Here is a 24,163-nt window from a genome sequence, read left to right as displayed (position 1 = left end):
ATAAATAGAGTATGGGGTGATTGCCGGTCGGCGCGGACTAGGTGGGCCGAAGGGCCTGCTTCCACGCTGCATCTCTGAAACTAAAACTAATACAATCCAGCGGCGGCATTGTGAGCATTCCTTGGTTAAGTTGCTAGGTTAGAAGTTGTCTCCCTGTGAGACGGCTCCTGCCAGATTGGCAAAGAAAACATATCCATTTCCGAAGAGACTTGGACGGGAATGAGATTGACTGTAAGTTTGGTTCTTGTGACAGCCCACAGAAAGTCATACCTACAACCTTATACTAAATCCAAAACCTGTACATGAACCCCCTGCTATTGTGTGAATTCCTGATGAGAATGACTGAGACACTCCTCAGCACACAGACTCTTATTCCATGCATTGTGAAATGTAGGAAAGTGAGATTAGTAAGAGTTATAAAATCTGAAACCGCAGGGCAAACAGAATATCCAAACCCCTCTTTGGCTGGACATTTTTCAGTGGTTGCTAAGGCAGATTAAGTATTCCGTTCATAACAGGCCAGCAAATGACTAGTTTTTGGACCTGCCACTGGGATGTACAACGGTGCATGAAGCTTTGGGACACAAAGTACTGGAGTAACTCAGCGGGCCAGGAAGCACCTCGGACATTTCTCACCGAGAGACTTCTTCAGGCTTCTATCCATGTTCTCCAGAGATCTTGGCAGACCTGCTTAGCTACTCCAGCGATAGATGCAAAAAGCTGGAGTAACTCAGCGGGACAGGCGGCATCTCTGGAGAGAAGGGATGGGTGACGTTTCGGGTCAAGATCCTTCTTCAGACTTCAGTTACTCCAACACTCTGTTTCCTTTTGTGGATCTTCAGTTTACTTTAGTTCAGAGATACAGTACAGAAACAGGTCCTTCAGACCACCGAGTCCACGCCGACCAGCGATCCCCGTATACTAACACTATCCTACACACACGAGGGACAATTTACAATTTTACCGAAGCCCGTTAACCTACAAAACCTGCACGCCTTTGGAGTGTTGGAGGAAACCGGAGCACCTGGAGAAACCCACGTGGTCACAGGGACAACGTACAAACTCCGTACAGACAGCACCCACCTTGGGCGGACATGGGTCAAGCGCAGGCAGGCGGGACTAGTGTAGAGGGGGGCATGTTGGTGGGTTTGGGCAAGTTGGGCCGAAGGGCCTGTTTCCATGTTGTATGGCTCTATAACTGTTGTAGTGGAGGCTGCAACACCACAACCAGTTAAACGCTCAGAAGATACCAGTACTGCTTGCTAGGTCCACAAAGGGCAGCTGACTTTAATAACTGCCGTGACTCCATGGATTGGCAATGTGCTGAGTGTGCAGAAACATACCTTTCAGCATTTTTGCAGCCACCGTTTTACAGGTTGATGACTTGTTGATCCCAAAGGCAGATGCCTCCACCACCTTTCCAAACGCGCCATGACCCAAAGTCTTTCCTGTGGTCAATTAAGGGAGAGATAGGTTCAGTTAACGGCGGCATTTTTTCGGATATGCCTGAACACTAGGCCGGAATGGAGTGATACAGTGAAAGGTAAATAAGTCCTGGCTTTGTTAACCTTGCTGCTATCCTGAACAATGAAGAAACCAGTGGGCAAGATTAGTTGGAGCAAGTAATGGATGAGTAGTGGGATTGTGGGCAGAGGAATCACGAAGAAAACCAAACAGCAAGATAATAGTTTGGAACTTGAGAAAAGGTTGAGTTGATGGAGGAAACCATTAGTCAGCAGAATTTCAAGGTTTGGTCTTAACTGGGTGATTGTTTAGATTGAACTGATTGAAAGATACAGCATGGAAACAGACCCTTCGGGCCACCGAGTCCATGCCGACCATCGGTCCCCCATTCACAATGGTTCTGATTTGTCCCACTTTCTCATCCACTCCCTACACATTAGGGGCAATTTTGGAGAGGCCAATTAACCTACAAACCGCATGTCTTTGGGAAGTGGGAGGGAATGCAAATAGACCTTGTTCAAGCAGATGAGATTAGTTTATCTTGGCATCATGTTCGGCACAGACATTGTGGGCCAAAAGGCCTGTTCCTGTGCTGTACTTTTCTATGTTCTCTGTTGTAATATGATACAATGCATCATGAAACATCAGGTAGCACTTAAGATGAGGTGAACTTTGCACAATGATACCCAGCGTCTAAAATAAATGAGTCAATAAGTAGTTAACTTACTGGTTGAGCTAAATGACCAAGTTCACATAGAAACATAGAAAATAGGTGCAGGAGTAGGCCATTCGGCCCTTCGAGCCTGCACCGCCATTCAATATGATCATGGCTGATCATCGAGCTCAGTAGCCTGTACCTGCCTTCTCTCCATACCCCCTGATCCCTTTAGCCACAAGGGCCACATCTAACTCCCTCTTAAATATAGCCAATGAACTGGGCTCAACTACCCTCTGTGGCAGAGAATTCCACAGACTCACCACTCTCTGTGTGAAAAAAAACGTTCTCATCTCGGTCCTAAAAGACTTCCCCCTTATCCTTAAACTGTGACCCCTTGTTCTGGACTTCCCCAACATCGGGAACAATCTTCCCGCATCCAGCCTGTCCAGCCCCTTAAGAATTTTGTAAGTTTCTATAAGATCCCCCCTCAATCTTCTAAATTCCAGCGAGTACAAGCCGAGTCTATCCAGTCTTTCTTCATATGAAAGTCCTGCCATCCCAGGAATCAATCTGGTGAACCTTCTCTGTACTCCCTCTATGGAGACCAAAACTGTACGCAATACTCCAGGTGTGGTCTCACCAATGCCCTGTACAACTGCAGCAGAACCTCCCTGCTCCTATACTCAAATCCCCTCACTATGAATGCCAACATACCATTCGCTTTCTTCACTGCCTGCTGCACCTGCATGCATAGGAGCCCTGCATGCCTATCATCTGACTTTGGAGATTTTGGACTTTTAGACTTTCCCGCCTTCTCCCCATAACATTCGACACCCTTATATCATGCATGAGAAGAATGGACCGGGTAAACGCACAGAGTCTCTTGCCCAGCGTAGGGGAATTCAGACCCAGAGGACATATTTAATGAGGAAAGGTTTAATAGGAACCCGAAGGGTAACGTTTTTACACAAAGGGTGGTGGGTGTATGGAACGAGCTGCCAGAGGAGGTCATTGAGGTTGGTACTATCGCAACCTTGAAGAATGATTTAGACAGGTGAATTCAAAGCTCAAGGCACCATAAGAAACAAAGAAGAATCTGCTGCCAACATGTAGGTCACACTGTGACAATCTCTTCTAAAGTGTGTTAATATAATAATATATTCCTTTATTCGTCCCACACCGGGGAAATTTACAGTGTTACAGCAGCAAAGTGAATAGTAAGAGATCATTCATTATAAATAAAAGTAAAGGCAAGGATAAATTGTCATCAGTTTTCTGAGTGTTCTTAACTGTTACTGTTGACTCGTCTGCTGGGAGCAGTGCTGATTGTGCAGTCTCACAGCAGCGGGAAGGAAGGACCTCCTATATCTCTCCTTCACGCACTTGGGGTGAAGGAGTCTGTCACTGAAGGAGCTGCTCAGTGCAGTAACAGTGTCCTGCATGGGGTGGGAGTCGTTGTCCAGCAGCGATGTTAACTTTGCCATCATCCTCCTCTCTCCCACCGCCTGCACTGAGTCGAGGGGGCAACCCAGGACAGAGCCGGCCTTCTTGACCAGCTTGTCGAGTCTCTTCCCCTCCGCCGCTGAGATGCTGCTGCTCCAGCAGACCACTCCATAGAATCTCCATGATCTCTGTACACGTGCTGTACGTACCAAGTTTGAGTCTGTCTCTGGGAAACTCCCATTTATTGCTGTCGTACTGGAAGTGTTCACACTGCTCGTCCAAAGGCACCTCGCCTGGGTCCATCATTATCGACAGGTACCCAGTTTTAACGTCCGCAGTGCGTGGCTGCAAAGAGGCAATGGATTCTCGTCAGTTCACACCAAGGAAGCACTGCCCGAATAGCTCTTGTGATTTAATGGGTAAAAGCACCCTCCGGTTTATTGAAGGAGTGAAGCACATCAGGGAACGTGTCACCTCTGGCCTGTGGAGAATTAGCTAATCCACTTCAGACCGGTAAAGTGGCGGCCAAATCCTCTGTGTGATGTGCTTGGGCTAAAATATATGGAAGGAAAAGCCACTGTTCCTGACGCTCTTATAAACTGGTGAGTGTCACGAGATTTACGCCGAGCATTTCTGTTCAAGGTTTTTTAGCTGACGTCATGTTAAATTTATAATGAAACTGAAGCTCGCAGGGTTAGGGGTAGGAAACACGATAGGGCAGCACGGTGGCCCAGCGGTTGAGTTGCTGCCTTATAGCGCCAGAGACCCGGGTTCCATCCTGAATACGTGTGCTGTCAGTAGGGAGTTTGTACGTTCCACCAGTATCTGCATGGGTTTCAATAGACAATAGACAATAGGTGCAGGAGGAGGCCATTGGGCCCTTCGAGCCAGCACCATCATTCAATGTGATCATGACTGATCATTCTCAATCAGTACCCCGGTCCTGCCTTCTCCCCATACCCCTGACTTCGCTATCCTTAAGAGCTCTATCTAGCTCTCTCTTGAATGCATTCAGAATGTTTCCTCCGGGTGCTCCGGTTTCCTCCCACATTCCTAAGACGGACAGGTTTGGAGGCTAATTGGCTTTGGTGGAGTTGCAGAATTGTCCCGAGTGTGTGGAATAGTGATAGTGTACGGATAATCACTGGTCGGCACAGACTCGGCGGGCCGAAGGACCTGTTTCTGCTTCGCATGTCTAAAGCCCAAATACACCTCTGAATATCTGCAGCAAATCGTGTGCAGATATTTAAATAGCAGAAATATACCTTCCAGTGTATTGTATCAGAGGGGAGACATTGTCTGTCCAATCCCACCCCAAATGCATGCTGACCCGCTGAGTTGCTCCAGCACTTTGAGTTTTGCTTTTCTTTAGCTCCACCAAGGTAATGCAATATGTCAGGGATTTGTGTCATCTAGAGAAGGTGGGGAGAGGAAGGTGTCCAGAAAACGTGTGCAGATGAACAACTCTGCGCTCCATGTACCAGCAATGTTGCAGACATAATGAAGTGGTTGAGAGGGGTGGTCCTTCTGTGGTGGAGCGGGTGTTCCCGTCTACAACTGGGTATGACTGTATCCCACTTCTGACATACCGTTTTGGGCGGCACGGTGGCACAGCGGTAGAGCTGCTGCCTCACAGCGCCAGAGACCCGGGTTCGATCCTGACTACGGGCGCCGTCTGCAGGGAGTTTGTACGTTCTCCCCGTGACCGGGTGGGTTTTCTCCGGGTGCTCCGGTTTTCCCTCCCACGCTCCAAAGACGTACAGGTTTGTTGGTTAATTGGCTTGGTGTAAGTGTAAATTGTCCCTCGTGTGTGTAGGATAGTGATAGTGTGCGGTGATGGCCGGCCGTCGCGGACTAGACGGGCCGAAGGGCCTGTTTCTGCGCTGTATCTCTCTGAACTAAAGTAGAATTTACGAGGGGAGACTTTGGTTACTCAACGAAAGGAATGACGGTTGCGAGATCCCGCAAAGGAATTTAGAAGGATGAGAGGAGATCTTATCGAAACGTATAAGATTATTAAGGGGTTGGACACGTTAGAGGCAGGAAACATGTTCCCAATGTTGGGGGAGTCCAGAACAAGGGGCCACAGTTTAAGAATAAGGGGTAGGTAGGCCATTTAGAACTGAGATGAGGAAAAACTTTTTCAGTCAGAGAGTTGTGAATCTGTGGAATTCTCTGCCTCGGAAGGCAGTGGAGGCCAATTCTCTGAATGCATTCAAGAGAGAGCCAGATAGAGCTCTTAAGGATAGCGGAGTCAGGGGGTATGGGGAGAAGGCAGGAACGGGGTACTGATTGAGAATGATCAGCCATGATCACATTGAATGGCGGTGCTGGCTCGAAGGGCCGAATGGCCTCCTCCTGCACCTATTGTCTATTGTCTATTGTCAAAGCTTTGTCCAATTACCCCACCACCTGACCGGTCATCTTTTGACATAAATTTAGTAAACAGTAAGACCGTTCACCATCTTACCTTCTTGAGTTTCCGGATGAAAAGAGTGAGTAAAAGCCAAAAGAGTGTGGCAGCTACTCCAGTACAGACCAGGATGATCAGCTCCAAGTTAGACTTCTCAGAGCCTAAGGTAGAAAAAATGTAAAATTAAATTGGGAAAATCATATTTTCACAGAAATGGTTTTAACATTCCCCAGAATGAAAGGTACCTGTGGTTCAGAAGTCCAGAAGTCATAGGAACAGGATTAGGCCATTCGGCCTGTCAAGTCTACTCTACCATTCCATCATGGCTGGTCTATCTTTCTCTCTCAAACCCATTCTCCCGCCTTCTCCCCATAACTTTCCACACCCTTATATCATGCATGAGAAGAATGGATCGGGTAAACGCACAGAGTCTCTTGCCCAGCGTAGGGAATTCAGACCCAGAGGACATATTTAATTGAGGAAAGATTTAATAGGAACCTGAGGGGGTAATGTTTTTACACAATGGGTGGTGGGTTTATGGAACGAGCTACCATAGGGGGCAGTTGAGGTAGGTGCTATTGCAACTTTGAAGAAAGATTTAGATGGGTACATGGATAGGACAGGTTTAGAGGGATATGGGCCAAACACAGGCAAGTGGAACTCGTGTAGATGGGACATGTTGGTCAGTGTGGACAGATTGGTTTGAAGGGCATGTTTCCATGCTGTGAACTGGCATATTGTCAAATTGGCAGAATGGGCTAGTCCTATTTGCTGGCATTTGGCCCATATCCTTCTGCACTCTTCCAATCCATAAGTCTGAAGAAGGGTCCCGACCTGAGAAGTCACCCATTTCTTCTCTCCAGAGATGCTAGCCTGTCCCGCTGAATTACTCCAGCATTTTGTGTCTATCTTCGGTGTAAACCAGCATCTGCAGTTCCTTCCTGCACATATATCTGTGCAAATGTCTTCACGGTAAAGTTTTAATTTCCTCTGGCAGTTCATTCTAGACATGGAGAAGGAAAGGCTATCCCTGAAGATCTCACCTACAACCGATATATAGGCTGACGTTTCCACCGTCCCCTTCTCATTCGTGGCCTTGCATTTGTACAGCCCTTCATCATCATGTTCAACCCTCTCAATGATCAACGTTTTGCTTCCCGATTCCAAAGATACACCTGTGGGTTTACAAAGGAAATGGCAATGCTACCTGTGAGTCATTTTTAAGAGTTTTTGCAAAAGTGAAAATAACACAGTCAAATATACACCTCTCATTCCTGCTTAAAGTTGTATTCCCTCGTCCAAGTATGATGTATGATATAAATAAAAGCCGAGATATAGTCACAATACTTTTTAAATTAAGCTAGTTTCGTTTTTTGGGGGTCGGCACAGTGGTGTGGTTGTAGAGTTGCTGCCTTACAGCGCCAGAGACCCGGGTTCGATCCTGACTACTGCCATTGTCTGTGTGTAGTTCGTACGTTCTCCCTGTGTGACCGTGTGGGTTTTCTCCGGGTGATCCGGTTTCCTCCCACACTGCAAAGGCAAAAATGTTTGTAGGTTCATTGGCTTTGGTAAAATTGTAAATTGTTCCTCGTGTGTGCAGCAGAATGTTAGTGTACGGGGGGGGATCGCTGGTCGGCACGGACTCGGTGGGCCGAAGGGCCTGTTTCTGCACTGTATCTCTAAAGTTTAAAGTAATAGGTGTACAGCATGGAACCAGGTTCTTTAGCCCACCAAGTCCACGCTGAATGCCAACAAGAAAGCCCTACAAATCAGTGCAAGGTGCACCTTATGTCCTTCAAATAATTTCTTTGGAAGATAAATTTTTTTCATTTTTAAGTAATAGATTTTCAAAAATATTCGCATTGCTGTCACGGAGAGCAACTCTTGTCGGTTGTATCAAACCAAAGATAAAAGATGAGAAGAAAATAAAATGATAATACCCATCAGTGGTATCTACTTCAATTGATGGGAATAAACGAGACAGACTCACAATATGATAGAACAACTAGGGCGGCACGGTGGTGCAGTGGTAGAGTTGCTGCCTTACAGCGCTTGCAGCGCCAGAGACCCAGGTTCAATCCTGACTACGGGCGCCGTCTGTACGGAATTTGTTCGTTCTCCCTGAGACCCGCGTGGGCTTTCTCCGGGTGCTCCGGTTTCCTCCCACACTCCATAGACCTACAGGTTTATAGGTTAATTGGCTTGGTATAAGAGTCAAATTTGTCCGTGATGTGTGTGTAGGATAGTGTTAATGCGCGGTGATCGCTGGTCGGCGTGGACTCGGTGGGCCGAAGGGCCTGTTTCCGCTCTGTATCTCTAAACTAAACTAAACTAAACTAAACTTTTGGTGTTCGATACGTCAAGATCAAAGAGAAGTCGAATTGGTGTAAAAATGATCTTAAATAATATTTATATGCTTTCCATGCAAAAATATCTCAAGATTTTTCACGCAATATTAAGTACTACGACCCTTACGATGTAAATCTTGGTGAACATGGGTGAAAGTTCATGGAGAATGTGGCTTTGGAATATAAACTGTCAGCATTAAGGCAATGTTTTGCACTGCGAACTCTGAAAAGATGTTCTGAGAAATGTTGTCTAGATGGTCCACATGTGGAAGGGCAGATAATCTCTTTCACAGCTGTCTGACATGCTTGAAATACTATTCACAGATGGTTAAAAGCTGGAGATGATAAAAGCTGGTGAGCATCTAACATCGCTCAGTGCTGCAAAGAAGTGTAGAAATAAACCGAGCTTTAAAAACTCCTATTACTACATTGAGTCTCTTGCCCCAGAGTAGGGGAACTGAGGACCAGAGGACATAGGTTCAAGGTGAAGGGGAAAAGATTTAATAGGAATCTGAGGGGGTAACCTTTTCACACGAAGGGTGGTGGGTGTTTGGAACAAGCTGCCAGAGGAGATAGTTGGGGCAGGGACTATCCCAAAGTTTAACAGTTGGACAGGTACATGGATAGGACAGGTTTGGAGGGTTATGGACCAAGCGCAGGCAGGTGGGACTAGTGCAGCTGGGACATGTTGGCCAGTGTGGGAAAGTTGGGCTGAAGGGCCTGTTTCCACACAGTATCATTCTATGACTCTATGACTCTTAAAGATCGGGGATTGTACTTAGGTATGGCAATAATCTTACTGACTTGTATGCAAATAAATGTATTTTACTGTACCTTGGTACAAGTGATAATAAGTGACAAGTGATAAACGTCGCCCAATCCTTCTCTCCCAAGATGCTGCCTGACCTGTTGAGTTACTCCAGCATTTTGTGAATAAATAAGGAAACTATTGAACCATTGAGATCCCAGATGAAGGATGAAAGTTAGGAGATTTGACCATTTTTCAGAAAATTATGAAACATAGAAAATAGGTGCAGGAGTAGGCCATTCGGCCTTTCGAGCCAGCACCCTCTATTCAATATGATCATGGTTGATCATCCAAAATCAGTACCCCATTTCTGCTTTTTCCCCATATGCCTTGATTCCATTAGCCCTAAGAGCTAAATCTAACTCTCTCTTGAAAACATCCAGTGAATTGGCCTCCATGGTCTTCTGTGGCAGAGAATTCCACAGATTCACAACTCCCTGGGTGAAAACGTTTTCCTCAATGTTGATTCATGACCTACTTGCTTATTATACTTTAGAAACAGGCCCTTCAGTCCACCGAATCGCCACTTTACTCACTCGTTTCATCCGGAAACTCGAGAAGGTAAGGTTGTGAACGATCTTCCTGTTTGTTAAATTTATGTCAAAAGATGAACGGTCAGGTTTGAGGGACAATTGGACAAAGCTTTGTGGGACCTCTGAACCATCTTTCCTTTTATTGAGTAACCAAAGTCTCCCCTCATGAATTCTAGTTTAGTTTCGAGAGATACAACGCGGAAACAAGCCCTTGGGCCCACCCTGTCCGCGCCGACCTGCGATCCCTGCACATCAACACTATCCAACACACACTAGGGACAATTTACAATTTTACCCAGCCAATTAACCTACAAACCTGTACGACTTTGGAGCGTGGGAGGAAACCGGAGATTCCGGAGAAAACCCACGCAGGTCACGGGGAGAACGTACAAACTCCGTACAGACGGCACCCGTAGTCAGGATCAAATCTGCCACTGTAAGAGCTGTAAGGTGGCAACTCCACCGCTGTGCCACCGTGCCACCCTTATGGCTTATCACAGGAACAGAGACGGAAAATACATTTCGCTCAACACACCTGAAGCTGGAAGAACCTGCTTGTCATTTTTGTACCAGGAGATGGTGGGGGACGGCCGACCTGTGACATTACAGTACAGGACCACTGTTCTGCTGCTGTTCACCTCCATGTTGGTCAGGTTCCTCTGCAGAACTGGGATGGTCTTAGCTGCAATGCAACAGGGAAAGGGCAAATAACTTCTTTGTTTAATCTCAATAGTCAGCACAGATAGAGTAGACAGTCAATAGACAATAGACAACAGACAATAGGTGTAGGAGGAGGCCATTCGGCCCTTCCAGCCAGCACCGCCATTCATTGTGATCATGGCTGACCATTCTCAATCAGTACCCCGTTCCTGCCTTCTCCCCATACCCCCTGACTCCGCTATCCTTAAGACCTCTATCCAGCTCTCTCTTGAATGCATTCAGAGAATTGGCCTCCACTGCCTTCTGAGGCAGAAAATTCCACAGATTCACAACTCTCTGACTGAAAAGGTTTTTCCTCATCTCAGTTCTAAATGGCCCACCCCTTATTCTTAAACTGTGGCCCCTGGTTCTGGACTCCCCCAACATCGGGAACATGTTTCCTGCCTCTAACGTGTCCAACCCCTTAATAATCTTATACGTTTCGATAACGTAACCAATAACCCACTTCTTCACATGCACCAAAGACATTGCTACATCAAAGATCTCTGCTCGAAATGTCACCCATTCCTTCTCTCTCTCTCTCTCTCCCTCCCTCTCCCTCTCCCTCTCCCTCTCCTCTCTCTCTCTCTCTCTCTCTCTCTCTCTCTCTCTCTCTCTCTCTCTCTCTCTCTCTCTCTCTCTCTCTCTCTCTCTCTCGATGCTGCCTGTCCCACTGAGTTATTCCAGCATTTTGTGTCTATCTCCGGTGTAAAGCAGTATCTGTAATTCCTTCCTACAGATTATAAAACCGGTGACTCATCCTTTGTGAAAACACATTAGCTTTATATGGGTGCTGACAATAATCATTCAGAGATAAAAGTTTGACTTTTGTTGGAAGGTTTACTTGACAACCCTTTAAAGAAGGCTTCCCACGGTATTAACAGGGCCAAATATTTCACGATGTGATCAGGGGAGATTCCCGAGTGCTGAATACATGCACTCTTCAATTGCTGATAAATGTGCAAACTAACATTTTGCTCCAAGATTCACATCAGTGGAATTCCAACATACAAAACCACTCTGAACTGCAGGGAACTGACTGGCATGTCTGAGGTCTCATAAGAGATGCTTCTCGTGAGAAAGCCAGGGGCATCTTACGTTAACGTAATCAGAAAATCCAACTGTTTCAGAGGCAAAGAAAGGGTCGGCAGTCAGAAACTACCCTGGGATGGCAGGACTTTCATATGAAGAAAGACTGGATAGACTCGGCTTGTACTCGCTGGAATTTAGAAGATTGAGGGGGGATCTTATAGAAACTTACAAAATTCTTAAGGGGTTGGACAGGCTAGATGCAGGAAGATTCTTCCCGATGTTGGGGAAGTCCAGAACAAGGGGTCACAGTTTAAGGATAAGGGGGAAGTCATTTAGGACCGAGATGAGAACGCTTTTTTTTCACACAGAGAGTGGTGAATCTGTGGAATTCTCTGCCACAGAAGGTAGTTGAGGCCAGTTCATTGGCTATATTTAAGATGGAGTTAGATGTGGCCCTTGTGGCTAAAGGGATCAGGGGGTATGGAGAGATGGCAGGTACGGGATACTGAGTTGGATGATCAGCCATGATCATATTGAATGGCGGTGGAGGCTCGAAGGGCCGAATGGCCTACTCCTGCACCTATTTTCCATGTTTCTATGTTTCTATTCCCAGGGCAGAAATGTCAAAGACTAGAGGGCATAGCTTTAAGGCAAGAGTCAAGAGTCAAGAGTCAAGCATGTTTTATCGTCATGTGTCCCAGATAGAACAATGAAATTCTTACTTGCAGCAGCACAACGGAATATGTGAACACAGTACACTGTAAACAATATGATAAACCAGAAGAAAAACAGAGTGTGTATGTATACACATATTGAATTTCTAAAGGAGGTATGCCAAGCCAAGGATTTTCCATGGAGGGTGGTGGGTGTCGGGAACAGGCTGCCACACGTGGTAGTGATGGCAGATATGATAGTGGGATTTAAGCGGGTTTTAGATAGGCATGTGGATATAAGGGTGTCAAAGGTTTACGAGGAGAAGGCAGGAGAATGGTGTTCAGGGAAAAAGTAGGTCAGCCTTGATTGAATGTTGGAGTAGGCTCAATGGGCTGAATGGCCTAATGTCTTATGGCCTTATTTGGGGAATGGACCGCAATGGATCACGTGCGGGCAGAGGAGATTGTCCATCTCATTCTTCTTTATCTCAGCATCATGTTCAGTAGAGCTCGTCAGTCTGAAGAAGGGTCCCGACCCAAAAGGTCAACCGCCCTTTTTCTCCAGAGATGCTGCCTGATCTGCAGTTTCTTCCCAGCCGTTATCAGGCAATAGACAATAGACAATAGGAGCAGGAGGAGGCCATTCGGCCCTTCGAGCCAGCACCGCCACTCAATGTGATCATGGCTGATCATTCTCAATCAGTACCCCGTTCCTGCTTTCTCCCCATACCCCCTGATTCCGCTATCCTTAAGAGCTCTACCTAGCTCTCTCTTGAATGCATTCGGAGAATTGGCCTCCACTGCCTTCTGAGGCAGAGAATTCCACAGATTCACAACTCTCTGACTGAAAAGGTTTTTCCTCATCTCAGTTCTAAATGGCCTACCCCTTATTCTTAAACCGTGGCCCCTTGTTCTGGACTCCCCCAACATTGGGAACATGTTTCCTGCCTCTAACGTGTCCAACCTTTTAATAATCTTATACGTTTCGATAAGATCGCCTCTCATCCTTCTAAATTCCAATGTATACAAGCCTAGTCGCTCTAGTCTTTCAACATACGACAGTCCCGCCATTCCGGGAATTAAACTGGTAAACCTACGCTGCACGCCCTCAACTGGATCAACCAGAGAGCAGTGCTGAACTACTATCTACCTCTGATGTCCCACGGACTGTCCGTGACCGGACTTTGCTGGCTTCACCTTGCACTAAACGTCATTCCCTTATCATGTAAATGGATTGATTGCAATCACGACATTGTTTTTCTGCTGACATGGTTAGCACGCAACAGAAAGCTTTTCACTGCACCTCGGTACACGTGACAATGAACTAGACTGTACTGAGTTACTCCAGCACTTTGGTATAAACCATCATCTGCAGTTCTTTGCTTCTGCCACGATTATTAGGGGATTTTTGAAAGGCGCTTAATTGGAAATGAGTCATGCACTGACGTAGTTAAAGGTGCTACTGTGTGTAAGACTTACATTGTATGTACACAATGGTGTGCCTCTCGCACTCTTTGCCACAGGTCATGTCCATCGCTTTGCACTTGTAAATGCCACTGCTGTTTCTCGTTACGTTTTTCAGATGGAGAACCAAGGCCGTGGAGTAGGTGCCTTCAATCCTTCGGGTGAAAAGACTCAGTTGACCCTCGATGGAATTCTCAAAGGACTGGTAATACCACGCGACCTCCTTCCCGTAGAACTTTCCGACGCGGCAGATGAGATTCAGGTCCTCTCCTTGTGTCCGTGACGTGGTGGCATCGGCCTCAAGGTGCAGGATATCAGACTGATCTAATCCAAAATAGACACAGACAGAGAAACAGAGGTGACATATCGGTCTTTCACCAAAAGTAACTTCCCCTCGCTCTGAACAGCGGTAGAGACGCTGCCTCACAGCGCCAGAGACCCGGGTTCAATCCCGACTGTGGGTGCTGTCTGCACGGAGTCTGTACATTCTCCCTGTGACCTGCGTGGGCTTTCTCCGGGCGCTCCAGTTTCCTCCCACACTCCAAAGATGTACGGGTTTGTAGGTTAACTGGCTTCTGTAAATTGCCCTTAGTTTGCAGAGAGCGGATGAGAAGACTTAGAACTGGTGTATGGGTGATCGAATATCAGCGTAATCTCAGTGGTACATAGGGCATGTTTCCATGTTGTATCTCTAAACTAAGCAAACTTAGGTTTGTCTTCTTAGAATAGTTGGGATTATTTTTAAATCCATTTTAAAATGGACTGATAGCTACCTCATTATTCATCTTTTCAATTTAACGACCTTATGCATTGGAATTACATTATGCAGTTATGAACACATCTTTATAAGAAGAGGAAACTTTCATTTCTAAGCAGCTGAGGAAATTAATTTCTCATTTCTATCCACAAGATGCTCTTTGCTGTGGCATTATTTGGTCACTTTCTGAAATTTAAAAATTGCATTGAATGTATCTTTATAATTTGGCTGGATTAAATACTGGGACACTGATGGTTATCCTAATTAAACCACGACCACTTAAATCAATAACCCACTTACTTATGAGTTTCATTGTTCTGTTGCCTGTACATATGACTAATACTCGACTCTTGACAAGTAGTGTGACAGTGGGGCTCTCCACCTTAACAGACTGCCCTCAAAATGAATCATCCCTCCTCAACCAAAATGCCACCATTGTCAAATTGCTTTTAATTTCCACTTCCTTGTGTGCACAGCCAACTCTCCACAAGTATCTGAATAAACCTTCTTTGTAAATAAGATTGGATCTGCCTCCCTATCAATGGGGTGACTGTGTAATCTGCTCTTCTGCCTATTCACTGACACTGTGGAAGTACACCCAGACCTTTGAGATCATTGCTTTTAACACAGGGATGGATGGTAACCAACCTCCCTTCCATTGACTCCGTTTATACCTCACGCTGCCCACAGCAAGGCCAGCAGCATAATCAAGGACCAGTGTAAGTTAATAATGAGACACTAATAACAAGGGGAGGATGTTTCCAGTTGCGGGAGAGTTTAGGACTAGAAGGCACAGACTCAAACTAAAAGGACGTACCTTTATAAAGGAGATGAGGAGGAATTTCTTTAGCCGAAGGTGGTGAATCTGTAGAGTTCATTGCCACAGAGACGGCTGTGGAGGCCAAGACTTTGGGTATTTTTAAAGCGGATATTGATAGGTTTTTGATTCTTAAGGGCGTCAAAGGTTACAGGGTGAAAGATTCAATGATACGTTGTTGTCACATGTACCGAGATACAGTGAAATGCTTTGTTTTGCACACAACTCGGGAAAATCAAATCAGGAGAATGGGGTTGAGAGGGAAAAATAGATCAGCCAGAACGCACCATGGGAACTACACTCGCCCCCCTGCAGGACCTATACATCAGGAGGTGCAGATCCAGAGCAAGCAAGATCATGAGGGACCCCTGCCACCCCAGTAACGGACTGTTCCAGATGCTACGGTCAGGCAAACGCCTCCGCTGTCACGCTGTGAAAACGGAGAGGATGAGACGGAGTTTCTTCCCACAGGCCATCAGGACTGTCAACTTTTATAACTCCAGAGACTAATTTTTTTTGTCTACACTATAGTAACTTATTAACTTTAACTGTAACTGTAATTCATTTTTGTGCACAATCCACAGGCATTGCCACTTTCATTTCACTGCACATCGTGTATGTGTATGTGACAAATAAACTTGACTTGACTTGATGGAAGGGTGGAATAGACTCGATGGACCAAATGGCCTAACTCTTCTCCTCGGTGTTATGCTCTTATGGATTTCAGTTAGTACAGCGGCCTGTGATTATACCTAATGCAGCAATTTATCTTTCAAAGTAATTTATAGCAATGGGTTGAAAAACCCCCCAGAAAAACTGTCTAAAGTTTGGTAAAGGTGTAGTATTTCTGTTCAGGTTGCCTGACCCGTTGAGTTACTCCAGCATTTTGTGTCTATCTTTAGTGTAAAGCAGCAACTGCAGGTCCACATTATTATGCCTTTAATAGCTGCATCACTGTTCTATCCAGTAAATTATTTCCCAGTTGAATGTACAGTGAAGAACTGCAGGTGCCGGTTTACACCAAAGATGGACACAAAATGCTGGAGTAACTCAGCGGGACAGGCAGCATCTCTGGAGAAAAGGAATAGGTGACAATTCGGGTCGAGACCCTTCTTCAGTCTTAAGAAGGGTGATGTATAGCAATGGGTTGTAAAAATTGCCAATAAAACTGATAATGTCTAAAGTTTGTCCAATGTCTTCAGTCTGAAGAAGGGTCTCGACCCAAAACGTCACCCAATCGTTTTCTCCAGAGATGCTGCCTGACCCTCTGAGTTCCTCCAGCATTTTGTTTTTGTGTCTATCTTAACTCCGTACAAGATAGGAATTTATCCCAATAGACAATTCCACAGATTCACAACTGAAAAAGTTTTTCCTCGTCTCCGTTCTAAATGGCCTACCCCTTATTCTTGAAACTGTGGCCCCTGGTTCTGGAACCCCAGAATATTAAAGTTTCTATTACTTATTGTTGAGGGCGAGGGAGTCGATAAAGTTGTTTTCTTAAAGTTTGGCTGCAGTGTATGATTGTACTAAGGAGTCAACTTAAGGAGTTGGTCCATTTCAGATATGATCAGGGTCTGAGTTTTAGGATATCTCTAGATCTCTACTCAGGGCAATGCTGTCACTCCATACATAGCGGAGAATAAATCTCAGAATTAGCAGCTTCAAATGGCAATGCTGGTGCCATCAATTCTTCTTCCCCAAGTACTACCCTTGGATGGCATCCAACAGCTTAACAATGGCGCACTTCATTTGAGAAGTCAAGTCTATTTCAGGCTCTAAAGGGCAATATTGTGCAACGGCATAACAGGAAATCCCAGACACTCGAAAGACGCTCTAGATTCAATTGAAAATGTTATTTTTAAAAATACAAACAATGCTCAGTCATTACAGGGCAGTTGTTGTCTGGCACATAGCATCTTTGTGAGTGGGTAGATTGATGGGCGTTTATCTGGAAAAAATACCCACCCTTATTAACCTGAACTGGACCTACGCCTCTTTTAAAAGAATGGAAATTACTTTAGATTTAGTTTTAATTTAGTTCAGTTTTGTTTAGATATGTAGTGTGGAAACAGGCCCTTCAGCCCATCGTGTCCACGCCGACCAGCGATCCCCGCACATTAACCCTATCATGCTCACAATAGGGACAATTTACATTTTATAGACAATAGACAATAGGTGCAGGACTAGGCCATTCGGCCCTTCGAGCCAGCACCGCCATTCAATGTGATCATGGCTGATCATTCTAAATCAGTACCCCGTTCCTGCCTTCTCCCCGTACCCCCTGACTCCGCTAACCTTAAGAGCTCTATCTAGCTCTCTCTTGAATGCATTCAGAGAATTGGCCTCCACTGCCTCCTGAGGCAGAGAATTCCACAGATTCACAACTCTCTGACTGAAAAAGTTTTTCCTCATCTCAGTTCTAAATGGCCTACCCCTTATTCATAAACTGTGGCCCCTTGTTCTGGAAACTGTGGCCCCTTGTTCTAGATTTTACGATTTACATTTGTACCAAGCCAATTAACCTACAAAACCTGTGCGTCTTTGGAGTGTGGGAGGAAACGGAAGATCTAGGAGAAAACCCACGCGGGTCACGGGGAGAACGTACAAACTCCGTACAGACAGCATCCGTAGTCAGGTTCAAACCCAGGTCTCTGGCGCTATAAGGCAGCAACTCTACGGCTGCACCACTAGAGTCAATGGTGCCCATACCATGCTGCCCATTTAGGTTTATTATTATCACGTGTACAGAGGTACAGGGAAAAGCTTTTGTTTGTATGCTATCTGATCAAATACGATTGGGCAGCACAATGGCGATACAATCGAGCCAATTACAGTGTACAGATACATGGAAGAGGGGATGACGTTTAGTGCAGGGTAAAGCCAGCAAAGTCCAATCAAGGATAGTCTGAGGGTCACCAATGAGGTAGATAGTAGTTCAGCGCTGCTCTCTGGTTGTGGTAGGATGGTTCAGTTGTCCGATAACAGCTGGGAAGAAACTGTCCCTGAATCTGGAGTTGCGCGTTTTCACACTTTTATACCTTTTGCCTGATGGGAGAGGGGAGAAGAGGGAGCGGCCGGGGTGAGACTGGTCCTTGAATATGCTGCTGGCCTTGCCGAGGCAGCGTGAGGTGTAAATGGAGTCAATGGAAGGGAGGTTGGTTTGTGTGATGGTCTGGGCTGTGTCTACAATCTCATCTGCAATTTCTTGCGGTCTTGGATGGAGCTCTTCCCGAACCAAGCTCTGATGCATCCCGATAAAATGCTTCCCAGTGTTTAGTAACCTGGAGATCGGGTAGACCCAGGCGGACTGAGTGGAGGTGTTTCTCTCCTTTTGCAAATCACCAAACTGGCAAATGGGGTGCAACCAGCAAACAGTCTACTGCAGATCTTTTCAGATGCAAGGTCATTGGATAGCAGACAATTGCTTACTTGTAATAAAGAAGTTAATTTGTCTTCTGTCTGCGCCGACTCTGTTGCGGGCCAAGCAGTAATAAATCCCCGAGAGCTTGCTTTCAACAACTGTCAGCCTGCTCACAATCTGGGAGACAGAAAAAGAATTGGCGGATTAGTTTTATACATTAATCTCTGTCAGCGATGTGGACCTTCATGTCAATGGTGGAAAGCTTGCTGGGATCCAGAAATGACTCCTAATTTCATGTTCATAAGTAATAGGAGCAGCGTTAGGCCATTCGGCCATTCAATTCGGCCATTCTACTCCGCCATTCAATTGTGGCTGATCTATCTCTCTCTCCTATTTATTCATAAAATGCTGGAGTAACTCAGCAGGTCAGGCAGCATCTCAGGAGAGAAGGAATGGGTGACGTTTCGGGCCGAGACCCTAGAAGCATCTCCTGAGATGCTGCCTGACCTGCTGAGTTACTCCAGCATTTTGTGAATAAATACCTTCGATTTGTACCAGCATCTGCAGTTATTTTCTTATATCTCTCTCTCCTCAATTAGTTCCCCTGCCTTCTCCCCATAAACCCCGACACTCGTACCAATCACGAATCTATCAATCTCTGCCTTAGAAATATCCACTGACTTGGCCTCCAAGGGCCGCCTGTTTGACACATTATTGAGTGACACATATTTACAATTGGGACTCTATTCCTTGGAGCACAGGAGGATGAGGGGTAATCTTATAGAGGTGTACAAAATCATGAGAGGAAAAGATCGGGTAGATGCCTCTTGGAATCTCTTGGCCAGAGGAGGTGAATCGAGGACCAGAGGACATTGGTTTAAAGTGAAGGGGAAAATATTTAATAGGAATCTGAGGGGTAACCTTTTCACACAGGTGTATGGAACAAGCTACCGGAGGAAGTAGTAGAGGCTGGGACTACCCCAACGTTTAAGAAGCAGCTGGACAGGGACATGGCTAGGACAAGTTTGGAGGGATATGGGTCAAATGCTGGCAGGTGGGATTAATGTAACTAAAACTAAACGGATTATTGATTAACACATAGAGGCCAAGCTATGGGGAGAGGTCGGGCAGGCTAGGACTTAGTTCTTTGGGGCGCAGGACGCTAAGGGATCATCTTATTGAGGTGTATAAAATCATGAAGGGAATTGATGGGGTGAACACACAGAGTCTATAATCCAGGGTAGGAGAACCAAGAACCAGAGGACATAGATTTAAGGTGAGAGGGGAAAGATTTAATGGTAACCTGACGAGCAACTTCTTCAGACAGAGGATGGTGGGTATATGGATCTATGTACCCTGCTTCTTGATTCCCCTAATCTGGGTAAACGTCTGGGCAATTACTCTATCTGTTACCCTCATGACCATACACACCTCTCTGAGACCATCCTTCATCCTCCTGTGCTCCAAGAAACAAAGTCCTAGCCTGCCCAACCGCACCCTATAATTGCTGGTGCTGTGAAAAGCTTTTTTGTTTCGTGCTATCTGGACAGCAAAATGACTATACATACATCTTATGGAGGTGTATAAAACCATGAGAGGAATAGATCGGGTCGACGCACAGAGTCTCTTGCCCAGAGTAGATGAATCGAGGACGATTCAGGAGGATTCAGGTGAATCGAGGACGACCATCAAGTGATGGGGAAAATAATCTGAGGGATAACGTTTTGACACAAAAGGGTGGTGAGTGAGTGGGACAAGCTGCCAGAGGAGGTAGTTGAGGCAGGGACCATTGTGACTTTTAAGAAACAGTTAGGTACATGGATAGGGCGTGTTTGGTGGGATATGGGCCAAATGCAGGCAGGTGGGGACTGGTGTAGATGGGACATGTTGGCCGGTGGGGCCTGTTTCCACGCTGTCTAACTCCAGGGCAAGATTACAATCAAGCCGGCCACAGTTCCTCTATATATATCTTGGACTTCTGCAGGGAAATTCAGGAAATGTGTGTTTCTGTCAGCCTCCAAAAGCGATGACCATTCCAGACGAGATGTCCGAACTGGGGTAAGGTTTCCCTCGAACGTTAATCCATCTTCACCTTTCAGGTGCTGTCCCACCTGCTGCGTATTTCATGCACGACGTGTTTTTGATTTATTTGGTATCTCAGACAGCTCGTGAAGCTGCATGAATGCCAAGCACCTTCTCCACAACTCCACGTGTGCGCAGCGTCAATCCACGCACGTCACCTTTCACTCGCTGTGTAATTAATACCTTACAAATGTTCCTGGGATCGCCCTGTGATGTATCGAGGCTGCCAATGCGATGGTTGGAAATGAGTAGCAGGGGGCTTGATGATCAATCTCACGTTTCAAGATCTTGATCTCTATCGTCGTTGAAAGGATTTCAGGATTGAGTTATGTTTAAATATGTAAGCGTATTAAAAGCAAATGAATCAGCAAGGGGTTTAAAACACGCTAGCTATTGATATGGAAGAGGTGTAGGGAAAAAAACCTGCTGATGCTGGTTTAAGTCGAAGGTAGACACAAAATGCTGGAGTAACTCAACGGGCCAGGCAGCATCTCGGGAGAGAAGGAATGGGTGACGTTTCGGGTCGAGACCTTTGTTCAGACTGATGTCAGGGGGAGGGGGCGGGACAAAGATAGAATGTAGTCGGAGACAGTAGGACTAGTGGGAGAACTGGGATGGGGGAGGGGATGGAGAGAGAGGGAAAGCAAGGGCAATCTGAAGTTGGAGAAGTCAATGTTCATACCACTGGGGTGTAAGCTACCCAAGTGAAATATGAGGTGCTGTTCCTCCAATTTGCGCTGGGCCTCACTCTGACAATGGAGGAGGCCCAGGACATAAAGGTCAGATTGGGAATGGGAGGGGGAGTCGAAGTGCTGAGCCATCGGGAGATCAGGTAGGTTAGGACGGACTGAGCGGAGGTGTTCAGCGAAACCATCGATATGGAAGATGTGCATTGCAGCCAGAAAGGCTAGTTGTGTGGTGCCATTATTTACAGTCATTTTTAAATTTATACAATGAAGGGTAGTTGCCTCATTTGTAACTCAGTAGCTAATGAAGCCCTCATTCATTTAGGAAATGGCTTTCAATATCAGAAATAGCTGGTATCATTAAAAAGAAGCCTGTGATTTAACCATTGAGATTGGACTAATTCAGGAAAGAATCTTCTAGAGATTCCTACATGGATAGGACAGGTTTGGAGGGATATGGACCGAACGCAGGCAGGTGGGACTAGTGTAGCTGGGACATGTTGGCTAGTGTGGGCAAGTTGGGCTGAAGGGCCTGTTTCCACACTGTGTCACTCTATGACTCCATGACTTGAAAGGTTGTACCGTGTACAAGAACCCATGGATTGCCAAAGTTTCTGGAATAAAGACATAGTTATACAACATTGAAACAGGCCCTTCAGCCCAACCTGCCCATGCCGACGAAGAGACCTCATCTATAACAGTCCCACCCCAAACCCATCTAAATTTGGAGAACCTTGCGAACTTAGTTCAGTGATACAGTGCAGATCCAGGCCTTTCAGCCCACCAAGTCCACACTGACCAGCGATCCCTGTACACTAACACTATCCTACACACGCTAGGGACAATTTACTTTTTCTTTACTCAGCCAATTAACCTACAAACCTGTACGTCTTTGGAGAAACCGGAACTCCCAGAGACAACCCACGCAGACAGCACCCGTAGTCGGGATTGAACCCGGGTCTCTGGCGCTGTGAGGCAGCTGTGCCACTCTACCTTCGAGCTGAGCTATCGGAAAACTTTACTCATACCTCTTCTGCATAACGGGTGCTGTCTGTACTGAGTTTGTGCGTTCTCCCTGTGACCGTGTGGGTTTTCTCCGGGTGCTCCGGTTTCCCCCCGCACTCCAAAGACGTGCAGGTTTGTAGGTTAAATGGCGTGGTTAGAAATTGTAAATTGTCGCTAGTGTGTGTAGGATAGTGCTAGTGTATGGGGTGATCGCTGGTCGGCGGTGGGCCGAAGGACCTTGTTTCCGCGTTGTATCCCTAAACCTAAAATGACAAAGCTCAATAGACAATAGACAATAGGTGCAGGAGGAGGCCATTCGGCCCTTCGAGCCAGCACCACCATTCAATGTGATCATGGCTGATCATTCTCAATCAGTACCCCGTTCCTGCCTTCTCCCCATACCTCCTGACTCCGCTATCCTTAAGAGCTCTATCTAGCTCTCTCTTGAATGCATTCAGAGAATTGGCCTCCACTGCTTTCTGAGGCAGAGAATTCCACAGATTCACAACTCTCTGACTGAAAAGGTTTTTCCTCATCTCAGTTCTAAATGGCCTACCCCTTATTCTTAAACTGTGGCCCCTTGTTCTGGACTACCCCAACATTGGGAACATGTTTCCTGCCTCTAACGTGTCCAACCCCTTAATAATCTTATACGTTTCGATAAGACCCCCTCTCATCCTTCTAAATTCCAGTGCATACAATCCTAGTCGCTCCAGTCTTTCAACATACGACAGTCCCGCCATTCCGGAAATTAACCTAGTAAACCTAGGCTGCACTCGTTACTTGCCTGGATAAATGTACCACAAATTAGCTAACCAGATGCAAGAATAGATTACTGTCAAAGAATGGTGCGAGCCTCTATTTTCCAGATAGTTTGAATTCTGAATATTTTACAGCATTTGAGATCAAAGAACATTTTAACGCCAGCACTTGAGGCCTGTTTTGGATTTGTTCAAAATGTTCTGAAAAGAGGCAGATCGAAGATTTATCTCTGTTCTCTGGGATGCTGTGCTTTCCAACTCTGCTGCTTAGAGGCACTGAAATATACAGAGTCCCACCGCAAACCTTGTAGCAACATGAAGGCAGCCTAGGAACTCAACTGATCGAGTTTTCGGTGCTCTGAACTGAAATTATTGCAGCTAAAGTTTCGTTGGGTTTAATTTAGAGATGCAATAGACAATAGACAATAGGTGCAGGAGGAGGCCATTCGACCCTTCGAGCCAGCACCACCATTCAATGTGATCATGGCTGATCATTCTCAATCAGTACCTCGTTCCTGCCTTCTCCCCATACCCCCTGACTCCGCTATCCTTAAGAGCTCTATCTAGCTCTCTCTTGAATGCATTCAGAGAATTGCCCTCCACTGCCTTCTGAGGCAGAGAATTCCACAGATTCACAACTCTCTGACTGAAAAGGTTTTTCTTCATCTCAGTTCTAAATGGCCTACCCCTTATTCTTAAACTGTGGCCCCTTGTTCTGGACTCCCCCAACATTGGGAACATGTTTCCTGCCTCTAACGTGTCCAACCCCTTAATAATCTTATATGTTTCGATAAGATCTCCTCTCATCCTTCTAAATTCCAGTGTATACAAGCCTAGTCGCTCCAGTCTTTCAACAAATGACAGTCCCGCCATTCCGGGAATTAACCTAGTTAATGCAGGGCCAGCGCGGAAGCAAGCCCTGCAGCCCGCCAAGCCCACGTTGATCAGCGACCCCCGCACACTAACACTATCCTACATACACGAGGGACATTTATACCAAGCCAATTGACCTACAAACCTGTATTTCTCTGGAGTGTGGGAGGGAACTGAAGACCTCGAAGAAAACCCACGCAGGTCACGGCAAGAACGTACAAACTCCATACAGTTAGCACCCGTAGTCAGGATTGGACCTGGCGCTGTAAGGCAGCAACTCTACCACTGCGCCACCGTTTCTTAAAG

General features: G+C 46.1%; 1 protein-coding gene across 2 annotated transcripts in view; it reads right to left on the bottom strand.

Annotated features, from left to right (window-relative positions):
• Positions 1–24,163, bottom strand: part of kdrl (kinase insert domain receptor like) — a 234,052-nt gene that overhangs the window by 48,711 nt on the left and 161,178 nt on the right. For both annotated transcript variants that reach the window (XM_078412567.1, XM_078412568.1), the window contains 7 exons: positions 18,519–18,627; positions 13,531–13,839; positions 10,203–10,349; positions 7,022–7,153; positions 6,036–6,139; positions 3,775–3,910; positions 1,344–1,448 (listed from right to left, as the gene is read on the bottom strand). In XM_078412567.1, the coding sequence (XP_078268693.1) occupies positions 1,344–1,448; positions 3,775–3,910; positions 6,036–6,139; positions 7,022–7,153; positions 10,203–10,349; positions 13,531–13,839; positions 18,519–18,627 (1,042 nt within the window). The remainder of the gene's footprint in view (positions 1–1,343; positions 1,449–3,774; positions 3,911–6,035; positions 6,140–7,021; positions 7,154–10,202; positions 10,350–13,530; positions 13,840–18,518; positions 18,628–24,163) is intronic.

This window comes from Rhinoraja longicauda, chromosome 15 (assembly GCF_053455715.1).
Source record: "Rhinoraja longicauda isolate Sanriku21f chromosome 15, sRhiLon1.1, whole genome shotgun sequence".
In the NCBI taxonomy this organism is placed as follows: Eukaryota; Metazoa; Chordata; class Chondrichthyes; order Rajiformes; family Arhynchobatidae; genus Rhinoraja; species Rhinoraja longicauda.
This window is presented reverse-complemented; position numbering and strand designations above follow the sequence as displayed.